General features: G+C 37.8%; 1 protein-coding gene across 1 annotated transcript; it reads right to left on the bottom strand.

Moving 5' to 3' along the window:
- On the bottom strand, nucleotides 1-3,913 carry SMIM28 (small integral membrane protein 28). The gene is given in 3 exon segments (XM_059083425.1): nucleotides 1-23; nucleotides 26-347; nucleotides 3,803-3,913. Coding segments are annotated over 3 exon segments (456 nt in total).
- Between the last annotated feature and the right edge of the window lie 11,375 nt (nucleotides 3,914-15,288).

The raw sequence follows: 15,288 nt of genomic DNA, 5'->3' as shown, positions 1-15,288 counted from the left end.
TTATACTGAAGGCCCGCATCCAGGGCCTCTCCTCCAGGGGCGTTCCTGGTGGCCTCTTCATAGGAGGGTGGTGAACACGAGAGAAGGGCTGCCTCCCCGGGCAGTGGGGAGTAAGGGAAGGTCTGCTCGCTGCTCCAGGGTAAGCCCGGCAGGAAATCGGTCACCTCTCCTGCAGGCGGCTGCTCTGGAAGGTCGAGGCCGGAAACCTGCCCCTGGGGCCGAGAGGCCTGGCAGTGGCGATACAGAAAAAGTAGCAGAAAGGCCAGGAAGAGCAGGACGGTGGCTGGAAGCAGGATACACAGGAAGGGCTCTACATCTTCCTTGGTGGAACTTATCTTCCGGGTGCCCTGGGGTTAGGGAACGGAATTGAGTTAGAAGATGGGGAGAGAAGACCCCTGCATTTCTTAGGCTGATCTTTGTCTTCGTCTTGTATTCTCCTTATCATTTACTCACTCTAAAAATCACTCTAATCATTCATTTATGCCAATGAGCTTGAGCCTGAATGAAGTAAAGTGCACTTCCGTGATAAAGTATAAATTCAGAATGTCAGAAGTACACAAGGGTACCCTACAATATTTCCACTGAAGTAAAAATATTAGGATAAATTTTAGTTGGCAGGTCCATCACTCATTCTTTGAATGAGAACTCTTACTATTTATGTACTTATTTTGTTTAGAATTAGACCAATAATGTTTCATTGCCACAGAAGGATTATATGGAACTGACTTCTTTAATTCTAGCGTAAAATCTGACATTGTTATGTGCTCATATCTCATGTAATCAACATTTGAAATCCTATTGGATAGCTGATGCTTATGATGATTGAGATTTTGAAATTTCCTCAATATGTTTTTGCAATATTTGTAAGATAACTATGGAAAGTTGGAATTATCTCAAGAAAAAGAATTGCAGATAAATTTATTTATTTTATTTTTGGCTGTGTTGGGTCTTTGTTGCTGTGTGTGGCTCTTCTCTGGTTGTGGTGAATGGGGGGGCTACTCTTCGTTGCGGTGCACAGGCTTCTCATTGCGGTGGCTTCTCTTGTTGTGGAGCACAGGCTCTAGGTGTGTGGGCTTCAGTAGTTGTGGCTCACAGGCTCTAGAGCACAGCCTCAGTAGTTGTGGCACACGGTCTGAGTTGCTCCGCGGCATGTGGGATCTTCCCGGGCCAGGGCTCGAACCCATGTCCCCTGCATTGGCAGGTGGATTCTTAACCACTGCGCCACCAGGGAAGCCCAAGAATTGCAGGTAAATTCATTCTTAAGCAACCTAAAAGGTATTGATTTTATTGTATCTGCTCACAAGAATAATGATGGTTCTTGATGGAGTAAATAATAGGCATGAAATGATACTCCAACAGCAAGGTAGAAAAGCCATATGAAAAATTAAGTCCTGTTCCAAATTGCATAGACATTGCTTTACACAAAGCTACTAAGAAATAATGAAGTATTAAAAAGCTGCTCTGTTCATTCACAACACATGTGAATGTTAGTATACACTACTACAGAGGAAAAGAAAACAGTGTAAAGCCTTATAATTGTGTTTAAAGAAACAACATATTGAGATCTTTATCTACTGATTTAAAATAAAACTTATAAAACTATGAAAGCTGAGGTTTTTGCCTTGATTTTGGTGGAAAGAACAAATGTTTTGCTGGTCTTGACCTCTTAAGAGACTGACTTATCTAGTGTTCGTATAATCTTTTTTAATTCCTAAAGAATTTACAACTATGTTGTTAATTCTGACTCAAAATTAGATGGTTTATTTAATATTTACACTGCTAAATATTTTGTTTTCTCTGAGATATGAGTTAAGATATTTTAACTTAAAGTGCAAACAAAGGTTTTCTTGGGAAGCAGAACTTCGTCTTTGGGCTTTGACAGCTGTGGTCTTAAATTCCAATATGACCTTCTGATACCTGCGTGACCGTGAACCATTCACTTGCCCCCTCTGTGTCTACTGTTTCTTCTCTATGAAATGAGAATAAGAACATCTTTTTTGGAGGGTTGGCATGAGAATTTAATGAATCAACGAACTATGAATTCTTTCTGTTTTCTCACACATAATCTAGTTTATCACAACTATTAACTTAAAATCTGTTGTGCTGTAACAAGGACTTTGATTATAAAAGCTATAAGAACTCAAATTTACTAGTTATTAAAATATCAAGTTGGACTGAAAAAACAATTTAACTATGTTTATTTTCTTCCACTAGATGAATCATTTAAAATGTTAAAACTATTACCTCTTAATACTTAATCACTCTTCAACCTTGATAAACAAGAGCCATTTTGCATAACTGATTTTTCCTTCATTCTCCTTCAGTAACATGGATGATAATAGTTTCTAAACAGTTGTGGGCATCAAATTTTAAATACTTTATTAAACCCTCTAACTTCAGTATGCATAGAATATGAAGATACTTAATATTCTATTTAAAAGTTTTTCTGTAATAGACGCTCTTGCTTACCATTATGCTATTAATGCTATTAGTTGCAAAAATTTGTGAAAAGAGAGATGCTACAGTCCTCTTCTGTAATTGGTGCGTCCATTGGTTATTTTGTCCAAATATTGAGTGGCACTGAAAGGTTTATCTAATACTGCAGATTAGGACAGTTTCTTAAGATAAAGAACTCTTCTTTCTTCCTAGTTAAGAGATCACAGAGCTATGAACAAATTTATGACGGTATCCTTAATTTGTTTATTTAATGATTCATGGTATATTGGTTCAAATTGTTGTGGATTTTGTTAATGCAGAAGGATGTCTTTTTCTTTTTTAACATCTTTATTGGAGTATAATTGCTTTACAGTTGTGTGTTAGTTTCTGCTTTATAACAGAGTGAATCAGCTATACATATATCCCCATATCTCTTCCCTCTTGCGTCTCCCTCCCTCCTACCCTCCCTATCCCACCCCTCTAGGTGGTCACAGAGCACAGAGCTGATCTCCTTGTGCTATGCGGCTGCTTCCCACTAGCTATCGGTTTTACATTTGGTAGTGTATATATGTATATGCCACTCTCTCACTTTGTCCCAGCTTACCCTTCCGGGATGTCTTTTTTTAGTCAAACATTCTAATTGTTTCACTACCCTCAACGTGGTTTTTTAACTTTTAACATTTCTCGAGGACTTTGCTGTTCAGGGAATACTTTAAAGAAATAACCAATAGAAAGTGTAACTGCTGCAGGATATATCATATATATGTGTATAATTTATGTCTGTTAAAAGTGGTTTTAGAGAATTTAAATACCAATCTCACCACTCGGTTTTCCAGAAAACAACAAAATAGGTTTGTTTCCCCGTTTCTGGTGGGACAGTAGTATCACTCATTTCCCTGCTGATCGTAAAATTAATTCTGAGTTTTTAGGTTTCTACAAATATTTTTCCTTAATGACGTCTCAGATTGAGACTTCTTTGGGGATTTCCCAGGTAAAGCAAAACAGCTGCTGCATTTCTTAGTTAAGAGGCAAAGCGTCCTTAACCCTTTGCTTCTGCTAACTCTTAGAAACAGCTGGAGAGCCAAAGTGAGTCTCTCTCTCTCTCTCTCTCTCTCTCTCTCTCTCTCTCTCTCTCTCTCTCTCTCTCTCTCTCTCTCTCTCACTCTCTCTCAAAATGTAGACTGAGCAAAGAACAAAGTTGTCGTTGTCATACCAAGACATAAAAATTTGTTGACTCCTAGCTTCGGTGTTCACACCTGTAATACAAAATGTTGCCACTAAGTTTTCCTAAAAGCGTAGGCATTGTTGGTTTTAAAGCTAACAAAGATACTTTGGGGAAGAAAAGGCATAAGTCATAGGTACAAACCTGAAGATGGGTTTCCGGAAGAGGCAGGCTCGGCTCGCTGGTTAACCACTCGTATGTCCCCCTGCCAGCGTGGCCAAACTTCTTCCAGCTGCTGTCCATCAGTTCCCGCATGTTTTCACCCGACTGCTGTGCCAGTTACCCTTCCCCCTCGCTGCCCAGGTTTCAACAATACTGCTGCTTCTTGGCCTGCATCCAGTTTGGAGGAATTCGGCTGATGGCTGTTGGTAAATTTGTTCCGAGTGTCAACAGGGAAAAGAAACCAACCAGAGAGACGTCTCAGGACTATATTTAAATTCAGTGCCTCTGGGTTTGCTTTTGTGGCCTTTATCACCGTAAGGATTGGCATCAGATATCGGATATGGAATAGATCTCAGACAGAGGACTTCTCCGCATTCGTGTTATTATAGTGTCGTGAATGGTCTCAGTGAATAACGAGCTGTTTGTATTTAGATGTAAATACGACCCTCTCCCTTCCCTTACCATATCCCCCTCCAGACATGTAGCTGAGCAAGAACTACCCAAGCTGACTTTCCTTTCATTATTTCTGGATTCTGTTGTACAGAGAGAAGGAGTATTTGGTAGTGAAGCAAGACTCATATCATTTTTGTGAATTATTTAGATGAAGGACACTAAATGATAAAATTGTACAGAAGCCAGAGAGACAATAGCTCCGACTGTTTGGATGGAATGTTTGCTGTTTTCATAGCCTTAGTTCTGATTACCTTGTGAACTTTATAAAATTATTTATATCAAGCAATAAGAAACTTTCAGTTTACACATTCACTGAGGTAACTTTGGGATGTTTAATTCTACTGGACGTTTAAGACATGGCAGTTGGATCCTTTCTTTTAGTAGAGTAAACTTTAGCTTCAGATATTTACTCAAAATGTTAACAGCTCAGAATTGCAACTACCCATGTTTTTTTTTTTTTTTTTTTTTTTTGCTCTTTTTTTTTTTGTGTGTGTGTGGTACGCGGGCCTCTCACTGTTGCGGCCCAACTACCCATGTTTTTATCCAGGCATCCTTTTCATTCAAGTGATTGTTATGATGCTGAAGTAATATTTAAGTGGGATTCTTTTCTCTTAATTAGGATTCTTAGGGCTTCCCTGGTGGCGCAGTGGTTGAGAGTCCGCCTGCCGATGCAGGGGACGTGGGTTCGTGCCCCGGTCCGGGAGGATCCCACATGCCGCGGAGCGGCTGGGCCCGTGAGCCATGGCCGCTGAGCCTGCGCGTCCGGAGCCTGTGCTCCGCAATGGGAGAGGCCGCAACAGTGAGAGGCCCGCGTACCGGAAAAAAATAAAAATAAAAAATTAGGATTCTTAATCTTTGGCCCGTGGTAGTGTATGGATAGGTTTTGGGGAGGGTGGTAAACTCTCTAAACTTTTAGGTACGTTTAGTTTTCATGGGAGGATCCATAGTTGTCATTACCTTTTCAATGACAGCTGCCCTCCCCAAGGCACTTCGGCACTTTGCCAAACTTATTTGTGATAAAACATTTTCACTAAGTCTCCCAGTGCTTCAATCAGTATCCTAGTGTGGGACATCTTTGTCATTTCATCCTTTCCGTTCTTCATGTGGAATGAGTTGATTTTGTGCTTTCGGTTAACATGTTGCTTTGTTCCATGGATGTGTTCCTATTTTAAGTCAATCCTGTATCCCCACTTTGAAACATCAGGAGCACCTGCAGACCAGTGTACTATTTTGCTTTTTTGCATGTCAGTGGTTTTGCCAATACTATGCCCTCAAGTCCTTCTCTCTCTTTTTTTTTTTTTTTTTGTTTGTTTGTTTGTTTTTTTGCGGTATGCGGGCCTCTCACTGCTGTGGCCTCTTCCGTTGCGGAGCACAGGCTCCGGACGCGCAGGCCTAGTGGCCATGGCTCACGGGCTCAGTTGCTCCGCGGCATGTGGGATCTTCCCGGACCAGGTTACGAACCCGTGACCCCTGCATCTGCAGGCGGACTCTCAACCACTGCGCCACCAGGGAAGCCCCTTCTCTCTCTTTTTTAAAAAATAAATTTATTTATTTATCTTTGGCTGCATTGGGTCTTCGTTGCTGCACACAGGCTTTCTCTAGTTGTGGTGAGCCGGGGCTACTCTTTGTTGCAGTGCACGGGCTTCTCATTGTGGTGGCTTCTCTTGTTGCAGAGCACAGGCTCTAGGCGTGTGAGCTTCAGTAGTTGTGGCACGCGTGCTCAGTGGTTGTGGCTCGTGGGCTCTAGAGCACAGACTTGGTAGTTGTGGCACATGGACTTAGCTGCTCTGCAGTATGTGGGATCTTTCTGGACCAGGGCTCGAACCAGTGTCCCCTGCATTGGCAGGTGGATTCTTAACCACTGCGCCGCCAGGGAAGCCCCTTCTTCTCCATCTTATCTACTTATTTAAATACTTTCCTTTCTTTTTTTCTTTTTTTTTGCGGTACGCGGGCCTCTCACTGTTGTGGCCTCTCCCATTGCGGAGCACAGGCTCCAGATGCGCAGGCTCAGGGGCCCAGCCGCTCCGTGGCATGTGGGATCTTCCCGGATCGGGGCACGAACCCGTGTCCCCTGCATCGGCAGGTGGACTCTCAACCACTGCGCCACCAGGGAAGCCCTACTTTCCTTTCTTGAGAAGCAAATAAACAAGTTGGAAATCTAGATCAAAAGCATTAAATGTGAATCTGTAACGTTGACCCTCCTCCAGCATTGAATGAATCAGAAAAAAATTACTGCTTTTATGGATACATTTTGGGGGGGATCAAGAAAAAGAAACATATTACATAAATAACGTATGTAATACATCAGAAGGTGATAAATGCTTTGGAGAAAAAGCAGAGAAGGAGCAGAGTAAACGCTGAAAGGGGGAGGCATTTTTAAAGTGGGAAGTCAATTAGGATCTCACAGGGAAAGTGATATTTGTGTAAAAAGCTGAAGGATTCAAGAGACTGAGCCATGAAGTTATCAGAAGGAAGAGCACTGCAGACAAAGGGAATAGCCAGTGCAGAGGCCCTGAGGTAGTCATGTGCCTGATAAGTTCTCAGAATGGCTAGTAGGTCGGGGGGGCTGGAGCAGTGAGCCAGAAAAAAAGTAGAAGATAGAAGACAAGGCCGGGGAGGATACATGGGTGGGAGGTGGTCGGGCAGCACAGGGTGCAGGATTTATAGAGCATTGTAGGAATTTGGCTTTTATTCTGAGTCAAATGGAGAATCAGAGGAGTGACAAGATCTGACTTCCATTTTAAAAGAATCACTCGGTCCTCTGCGTTGGAAATAGTTACAGGGATTAAGGGCAAAAGCAGAGAGACCAGTTGGGGCTCTTTAAATCAGGGGAGAAATAATGGACCAGACTAGCAGAAGTGGAGGTGGTGAGGTTCTAGATATATTTTAGACTTAGAGTCAATAAGATTTTATGAGCTAAAGGTGGTGTAAGATTGAAAAAGTATCAAGGAGGAAGGAGGATTCTGTTTTAGACTTGAGTAATAAGAAGGATGACCATTGAAGGGGAAAGACTGGATGGGGCAGGTTGTTTTGTTTTTTAAGCAAGATGAGTAAAGATCAGGAGTTGAGTTTGGGGCATGGTAAGTTTGCAATGTGTGTGAGTTTGTGTATTTGACTTTGGAGTTTAGGAGTGAGAACTAGACCACAGATAATAGCTGGAATCCATTGGCAGGGAGATGGTATTTAAAACTATGAGATGTAATGAGATCACCAAGAGAATGAGGGTCAGTAGGATTGGGGGACAGAGTGAGTGGTCAGTGAGGGAGAAGAGAAACCAAGAGCGTGTGGTGTCCTGGACACGTTTCTATAAGGAGGGAATGAATTATCTATCTCAGAAGCCACTGTGTGATCAAGTAAGATGATGAATGAGATTTACTCTGGGATTTAACAAAATGGAGGGAAGGAGTGTCATTGGTTGTTTGGATAAGAGCAATTTTGGTGGAGTGCTTGGGGGAAAGCCTGATTGGAATGGTTATGAGAGAGAAAAAAAAAAAAGAATTGGATGTAGTGAATATCAACAACTCTTGAGTTATGTTGCTTGAAAGGGGATCAAAGAAATGGATCCAGTAGTTGGACAGAGAAGTAAGATCAAGAGGGTTACATAGTAAAACAGAGCAAGTTAATAGATCATAGAGAAAAGAACACATCAGTATATATCAGCAATTCCACTTCTAGGAATTTTTCCTGAAGAATGAATTTGATGACTACTCAAAGATATATATACTGTTGAAAAATGTTTTAACAAATCGTAGATGTCTATAGTAACAACTAGAAATTTAAAAAATTCTACAAAATGATAATTGGTTAATAAATTAAGGTAAACACATCTTATCACCCAAAACTAAATACCAGAAAGATGTAAACATGCTTACCATGCATTAAGAGAAACTTGTCAGAAAACTGCATGTTTATTATAAATGTCCATGTCTCTGCTTATAGAAAAAAGTCAGTGTTAAAAATGGTAATTTTTCTAGTTAGTGGGATTATGAGTTGTTTCTTATGGGACTAGGGTTCTTCTTTTTGCTGACCCACATTTTGTAATTTTTCATGAATGTGTTATACAAGCAAGACAAAATAGTTTCAAGATCTGTCCATCTTTGGAGGCCCACATGAAAGCCACTCTGTTGTAATATCCTGCAATTTCCTGCCCTCCACCTGAAATAGGAATGAATTACAATGTTCTTTGAATTCCCACAGTTATTCCAATATTATAACACTTATTTAAGTCAGCTTTGTATTTCAAAAATAAGTTAGGAAGTTGTTAGTTGACTCAGAAAGGGGCTCACTGAAGAGTTGTATAAAATCATGTTCTCTGGTGTGACTTCAATTTATTGGGATATGCTTAGCCTAGAGAGCCAATAGCCTGAATTTGCTATAACTGCTTACAGAAATGCTCTAGTATTTAACTCTAGAAAGTTATACCTGTGTGGATTTTAGCAATCAAAGTCTTTTTTTTAGGCCTCCGTGGTAGATGATCTTTTTCTTTTCTTTTTTTCTCCACACTAAAAGGCAGAACACTTCCTGTTATTTCAATAGGCTTTTAGCTAAGATTTTTCTGTTTAGGACTTTTATAGCTTGATGTTAATTATAAACACTGACACAATTAGTCTGAAAGTTTGATTAGCTATTTCTAAAACTTCTCTAAGTATTTTAGAACTGAGGAGAGAAGAGTTCTTCCATGCTCTACTTAATTCTTTTCCTTCTCCCCCTCTCTCTTTTGAAATTGACTTGTCTTCACCCATTTGCTCTATGTTTTCTGAATTCCCTTGAACTCAACATTATAAATTTTCCATTTTTATTTTCAGGAACTACCAAGACTTCTTGGTTTTCTCCTGGTTTGTGGAACTTAAGGGAGTTAGACTTCGTTGTGTTACACATTTCATCTTCTGGGTCAGTAATGGAGAAAAAGTCCTTGAAAACTCAAGGTCAGGGAAGATTGAAATACGTGAAAGATGCCTGTAAAATGGTAGGGTTTTTTTTTTTTTTTTTTTTTTTTTTTACATTTAATTTCTAAGCTAGTAAATACATTTGAATTTTAGCCAACTGGTCAGTGCACTTTCTCAAGATGCTATTATAAGAATTAAATAAACATTGGATTAGAATGACTGAAAAACGAATCAGCAGATGGCAGGCAGCACTGTGACAAATCACTGCCTGCATCAGAGCCGGTGGAGGCCCAGGGGTTCACCCAAGGGTCAGCAGATCTGGCCTTGGTTTTTGTTCAGCTTTGGCCCTGATCATCTGGAAAGAAAGACATAAACAGTTTGACTAAATCCACTAACAATAAGGACTGAAAAAAGAAGCTACCCCAGAATGATTTTTTTAAACCAACAAGTATGACAATAAAAAAAGATTATTGATATGAAGTTTACTTTGGAAGAATATGAGCACTTACGGAAAGGGAGGTTTGAAGAGAAGATTAAAAAAAACCTTTTTATGAGGGAATAATATAAAACAGAACACAAAGATCTTCTGTGTTCAGTTTGATTAATTTTGACAGTTTTATTCACTCCTATAATCACCACCTAAAACAAGATATAAAACATTTCCATCACCCCAGAAATTTCCCTCCTTCTGCAGTCAACTATTTTAAAATTTCTATCTACAATGGAAGAGTATTTTTTAAAATCTCAATTCTTCAGAAAAATCAGGGAGCAGGACATGAAATGTATAAGCTTACTGTTCTCTGGTTATGAACTTGAGTATTTTCAAACATTTGGCCTTTGGTTTTCTATACTTGAAATCATGGAAAATCTAAGCATATTTAAAATAGAATAATGATCACAAATGTATGGAAATCAAATTGATGAATTTAAAACAGGAACTAGTAGGTAGATACATTTAGATTAAAATTTCTCATGTAATTTACGTATAGTTTTTTATTCATATATACGACAGGGAGTGGGTTAGACGGGGTGGAAAAACCTCATTATTTATTTGATACTTACATTGTCATATATTGTCATATTATATATTTTTCTTACAATAACTCTTGTTATAAGAATTTTTCCTAATTTTGCAGATTAGGAAGTTAAGGCTTGAATTAAGCAATCTTGGGGAAAACATTTCCAAGGTTTTCCAAGATAATACAATTCCAGGAGCCAGGTCTGGATATATCTAACGCCTCACTGTCTGTGAAGCAAAGGAAGTTTATATGACAAAGAAGTCCATTCCTCTTTTAACAGGTGTAGCAGCCTTATATTTGGTGTACAATCCTAGAGGTGGCAAATGTGGTATGACCATAAATATGAGCTTCATAGAAAAAATTAGAACTCCTTTCTTTAGCATCAGTTATTTTTTGACGCCTCCCTGTTTTGACACCTCCCTGATTTGCCTCTATCACCAGGCACAGTCAACTACCACCTCCTCTGGACTGCTTCTGTGCCATGTACATGCTTTCATTAGTTCACATGCTATATTTTGTGTTGAAATTGTGACTGTCTTTCTTTACTTCACTGGTAGAAGACAAAGAATTATCTTTTAAGTTACATTCTCCTAAAGCTCAGTCGAGGCCTGACATCTATACGCACATGAATGCTTTGGAAAGAATGAAGTGCTGGTGTCTCATTTTATGTGTGATCTGTATTACTCTTTGGAATGCTGTCAGGAAGAAGACCTCACCAGAGAGAAGCGCTCTTAGTGGATTGCATGCACCTGCAGTATGTGAGGGGACCCTGGGGGTTGTCCTGTCAGCTGCTGAAACTGCGTCTAGCCTCTGGGCCAGTGCCTTCCTCTGTGGTCTCTGCTTATTCAAACTCAGCTGTTGCTGGAACTTAATCAGTGGGCCTGCGCACTGTCCTGCCATTTACTTGAGCTTGTCAGAATCCCCCCAAAGATGTTGCTAATAAAATAAGTTTAAGCAATTGTCACTTAAAATGTCCAAAAATGTTCTCAGGAGAATTTTAATCTGAACAAGGAATTTAGCAAGTAGTTTGGAATAGAACAAATACCGTAACTGGCATATGTTAGGTCGAGTACAGTTTATGAATAAGCAGGAGCTAATCTTAGACATAGAAAAGAACAATTAGAACATTCATAACTGATTTAAGTACGTATTTTGAAGTCTTTTTTTACATTAAACTCTTCTCATCCGTTTAGAAATATTATCATATGAAAATGCTTGATGGATTTGACTTCATGATTCAAAATCAAAGAGAAATGAATTCCAAATACATCTTGACTATGTGCAGCCCGATAATTGACACAAAATTTCTTCCTTCAACAAACATTTCAACATTTTTGAAATAGTTATACTATTAAAGTCACAATGTATAGGTTCCTGATATTCTTTCCCCTATAGACATCAGTCAATAATTATGTGTGTTTGTCCAAATAAGAACGAAAGCTAAACACCCCGTCCATGCCCCTGCAAACACACACACTTATGCTAACAGAATAAAATCTGTTGGATTTGTGATTACAGACAGAATTATGGAAATTCCATTCTATAAAAATTAGGTGGAGGGAAATTTTGGATTGTCGTCTAAAATGTTGTCCTGTTTATTCTAAATAATATTATATAGAAAGATTTAAGCAATTTGAGGATGTATTTTCTTTTGGCAATAAATTAATCAGGTGTCAAGCTAACCAGAAATGAGAAGCTTCTGTTTACGTAGGCCACAATTGCCTGCTCCAAGGCATTTACCTCTGCTTTTTTTCTTTTACTCTAGTTTATCACAATTAATTTTAATCTATCTGTCCTTTATAATCAAAATATAAGCACAAATAATGCATTGAGAGACTCATTCTCAATAAAAATATAAACATAGGGAAATAATCAAAGCAGTAATTTTCACTAGATTCTCTTTAATATCAGAAATGGATGTAAATGACACTTAACCTGTTACCTTTGCATGGCTAGCATACTATTCCACTTAGAGTTCTAATAAGGCAACAGTTTCCCAGGAGAGCTTATACATGGCCCAGTTACATTTCATTTCCTGATCATGCTCTCTCTTTTGAGATTTTAACCAAGTGGAAAAATAAAGTTTAAAGGGTAACAAAGGATATAAAGGATTCAAAATCTGGGTAATCAGCTTTTGAATAACAATTGAAAACTCATTCTCTTTTTGGAATTTTATGAGAAATTATAGTATCTGAAAGAACATAAATGCCCATATACAGGAGAATGTTTGAATAAACTGTGATGTGTCCCTACAAAAGCACACTCTGCAGCTGTAAAAAAGAATAAGCAGCATCTCTATGGATGGAGGAATGACAATGTGGCAATAGGAATAAGAGGGAGCAATACTTCTCTGATTATACCTTTTTGTATCTCTCCGACTCTTAGAATCTTGGTAATGTCTGACATATTCAGAAATTTTTATTTTTCTCTAAGTTGACCGATTTTGTTTTCAAATTTATTGTCATCGTTGATATTATTTTAAAATCACACCTGTAGCTATGGTTAAGTTCTTTTTCTCATCCCCAGTTTTATTTGTGCCTTGTAATTTTTTTCATCTTTGAAAAAGACTATACAGATTTCTCAATTGTATTAATCTTTTCTAAAGACAATATTGGGCTTCTTGATTCGATCTTTGTTTTCTATTTTATTAATTTCCACTCTAAAATGTTTTTTTCTACTTTATTTTAATTTATTTTGCTGCTCTGATTATTCTAAATTTCTTGATGAATGCTTAACCCTGGAAATTTTTAGTCTTTTTTCCTAATATGAGCATTTTTGGGCCATAAATAACCCTCTAAGTATTGCTTTAGCTGCATCCACCGAGTTTTTATATGTATAAATTTCATTATTTAGTTCTGAGTATTTATAGATTTCAAATATTTTTGTTTGACCTAAGATTTATTTAGATATGCATTTAATTCCTACCTGTCAGGATTTTTTTCATTTACACTTGTTTTTGATTTATAAATAAGCTTGATTGTTTTCAGAGAACATATATGTATGAAACCAGTTCTTTAAAATTTTATAGCATATTTTATAAAAATATGTGGTTGGTTTTTCTTAAGTGTTCCATGTGTGGTTGAAAACAATGACTGTTCTCTAAGTGTTGACTTTAAGGTTCTGAATATTTTAATCAGATCTTAATCATTTTTTTCAAATAATACAAAGAACTTGGATCACCTTAGCCCTACCCCGACCCCCAACTTGAATGATCTGATATTTTAGTTCTGTTTTTTTTTTTTTTTTTTTTAATTAATTTTGGGGGAGTGGATAGTTTTAGGCTTACAGAAAATACTGAGCAAAATATACAGGGTTCCCATATTCCTTTTTACCCCACCCCCAATTAACCATATTTTTAACACCTTACATTAGTGAGGTAGATTTGTTATAATCAATGAACCAATATTAATGCATTATTATTAGCTAAAGTTCATAGTTTAATATTAGGGTTCATTCTGTTGTACTATGGGTCTTGACAAATGTATAATAACATGTATTCATCATTATAGTATCATACAAAATAATAGTTTCACTGCCTTAAAAATCCCCTGCCATTCACCTATTTATTCCTTTCCTCCTCCCCACAAATCCTTGGCAACCACTGATCTTTTTACTGTTCATAGTTTTGCCTCTTCCAGAATGTCATACAGTTGGAATCATACAGTGTGTGGCCTTTTCAGATTTCCTTCTTTCACTTAGCAACATGCAGTTAAGTTTCCTCCATGTCTTTTCATGGCTCCATAGCTCATTTTAATTCTGGGTGTTTTTTTCGTTTGTTTGCTTTTTTCAGTCCGAAAATAAGACACTCTCATTTTAGGTAATTCTTGTTTAGATTTACCTACATAGTTACAAATTTCTTGGCTTACTATCCTTCTTGCATCAAGTTTTCCTTTAGCAATCATTATTCATCTTCCTTTCATGAAGTAATAAAAGCACTCTTAAAAACACAAAATACATTTATTTTACTCTCATTGTTGAGGTAGCTTTTCTGAGCAAATATTTCCAGATTGACAGATATTTTTATCAGCATTTTGAAGCTGATATGCTGTTGTCTTCAATATCTGTTGTTGAAGAGTTAGTTATAACTCTTTAACAAGTAATGTCTATACCCTTGTAACTAACTGATCTAGCTCTTCTACCTGGCCGCATTAAAGAGTTTCTTTTTGTTTTTGGTCTTTAATATCATTATGAAATTAAAGGTGAAGATAACATTTTATTTAAATCTTATAAGTTGTATTTTATACATCTATGGGTCCTTGTCTTTCATTAGCTGTTGGAGAATTTCGAATTACTATCCTATTGCCTTTCTTTCATTCCTTTTGAGATTGTTACTAAATGTATTTGACCTTTTTATTCTGTCCTCAGTGTCTCTTAACTTCCTTTTCATGTTGCATGTCTTCAAATCTGTGCTGTGTTTTGCATTTATCAACTGGTTAGTAATTCCCTCCTCCACCAAGTCTAATCAGCTGTGAAACACGTTCATTCTCGGGTTTTACATTTTAACAATAATTTTCATTTCTAGGTGCTTTAGGGTTTTTTCCCCTCAAAATTGGTTGGCAAATTTTCATAGTCTTATTCCTAGAATCCTTTATTTTTCGGTAACCTATTATTTGTTTCTTTAAATATTTCTTAAAACTTCATTTCTTTATCTCATCATTTAAATGTCTGTGTCCTTTAAGGTTAAAGTCTGTTTATTTTTGCTTAATCTCTCTCAGGAGACTGAGAATGGATTTTTCCCTGTGTGTTTGGTAACTTTTAAAATTGTGAGCTCACATTTGGTTGAACCTGATCTATGGGAATCCTGAGATACTAAATTGAAGATGCTTTCCCTAGAGATGATTTGCATTTAGTACTGATGGGGCCAACACCACCCTGGGATAACACTTTAGCCACACTTAAGAATTCAGGATTAAAAGTGGGAGTTGCAGATTCAGCTTTTGTCTACCTTGTTGGAAGCCCCAGGTTCAGTCTTTTAATTCCATGGTGATAGAGGGAAGTCTACCTTGCTGCTCTTTGCTCTGGTTTCAGCTTCACCTTGCCCTGCCTGTCAGATTCTTGAGTATCCTTCTGCACATTGCTATAGGATAGAGAATTTCTATTTAAAAATTCT

The sequence above is a fragment of the Kogia breviceps genome, chromosome 13 (genome assembly GCF_026419965.1).
Source record: "Kogia breviceps isolate mKogBre1 chromosome 13, mKogBre1 haplotype 1, whole genome shotgun sequence".
NCBI classification, from domain to species: Eukaryota; Metazoa; Chordata; class Mammalia; order Artiodactyla; family Physeteridae; genus Kogia; species Kogia breviceps.
Note: the sequence above shows the minus strand (reverse complement) of the source record. Positions and strands in the feature narration are given on the sequence as shown.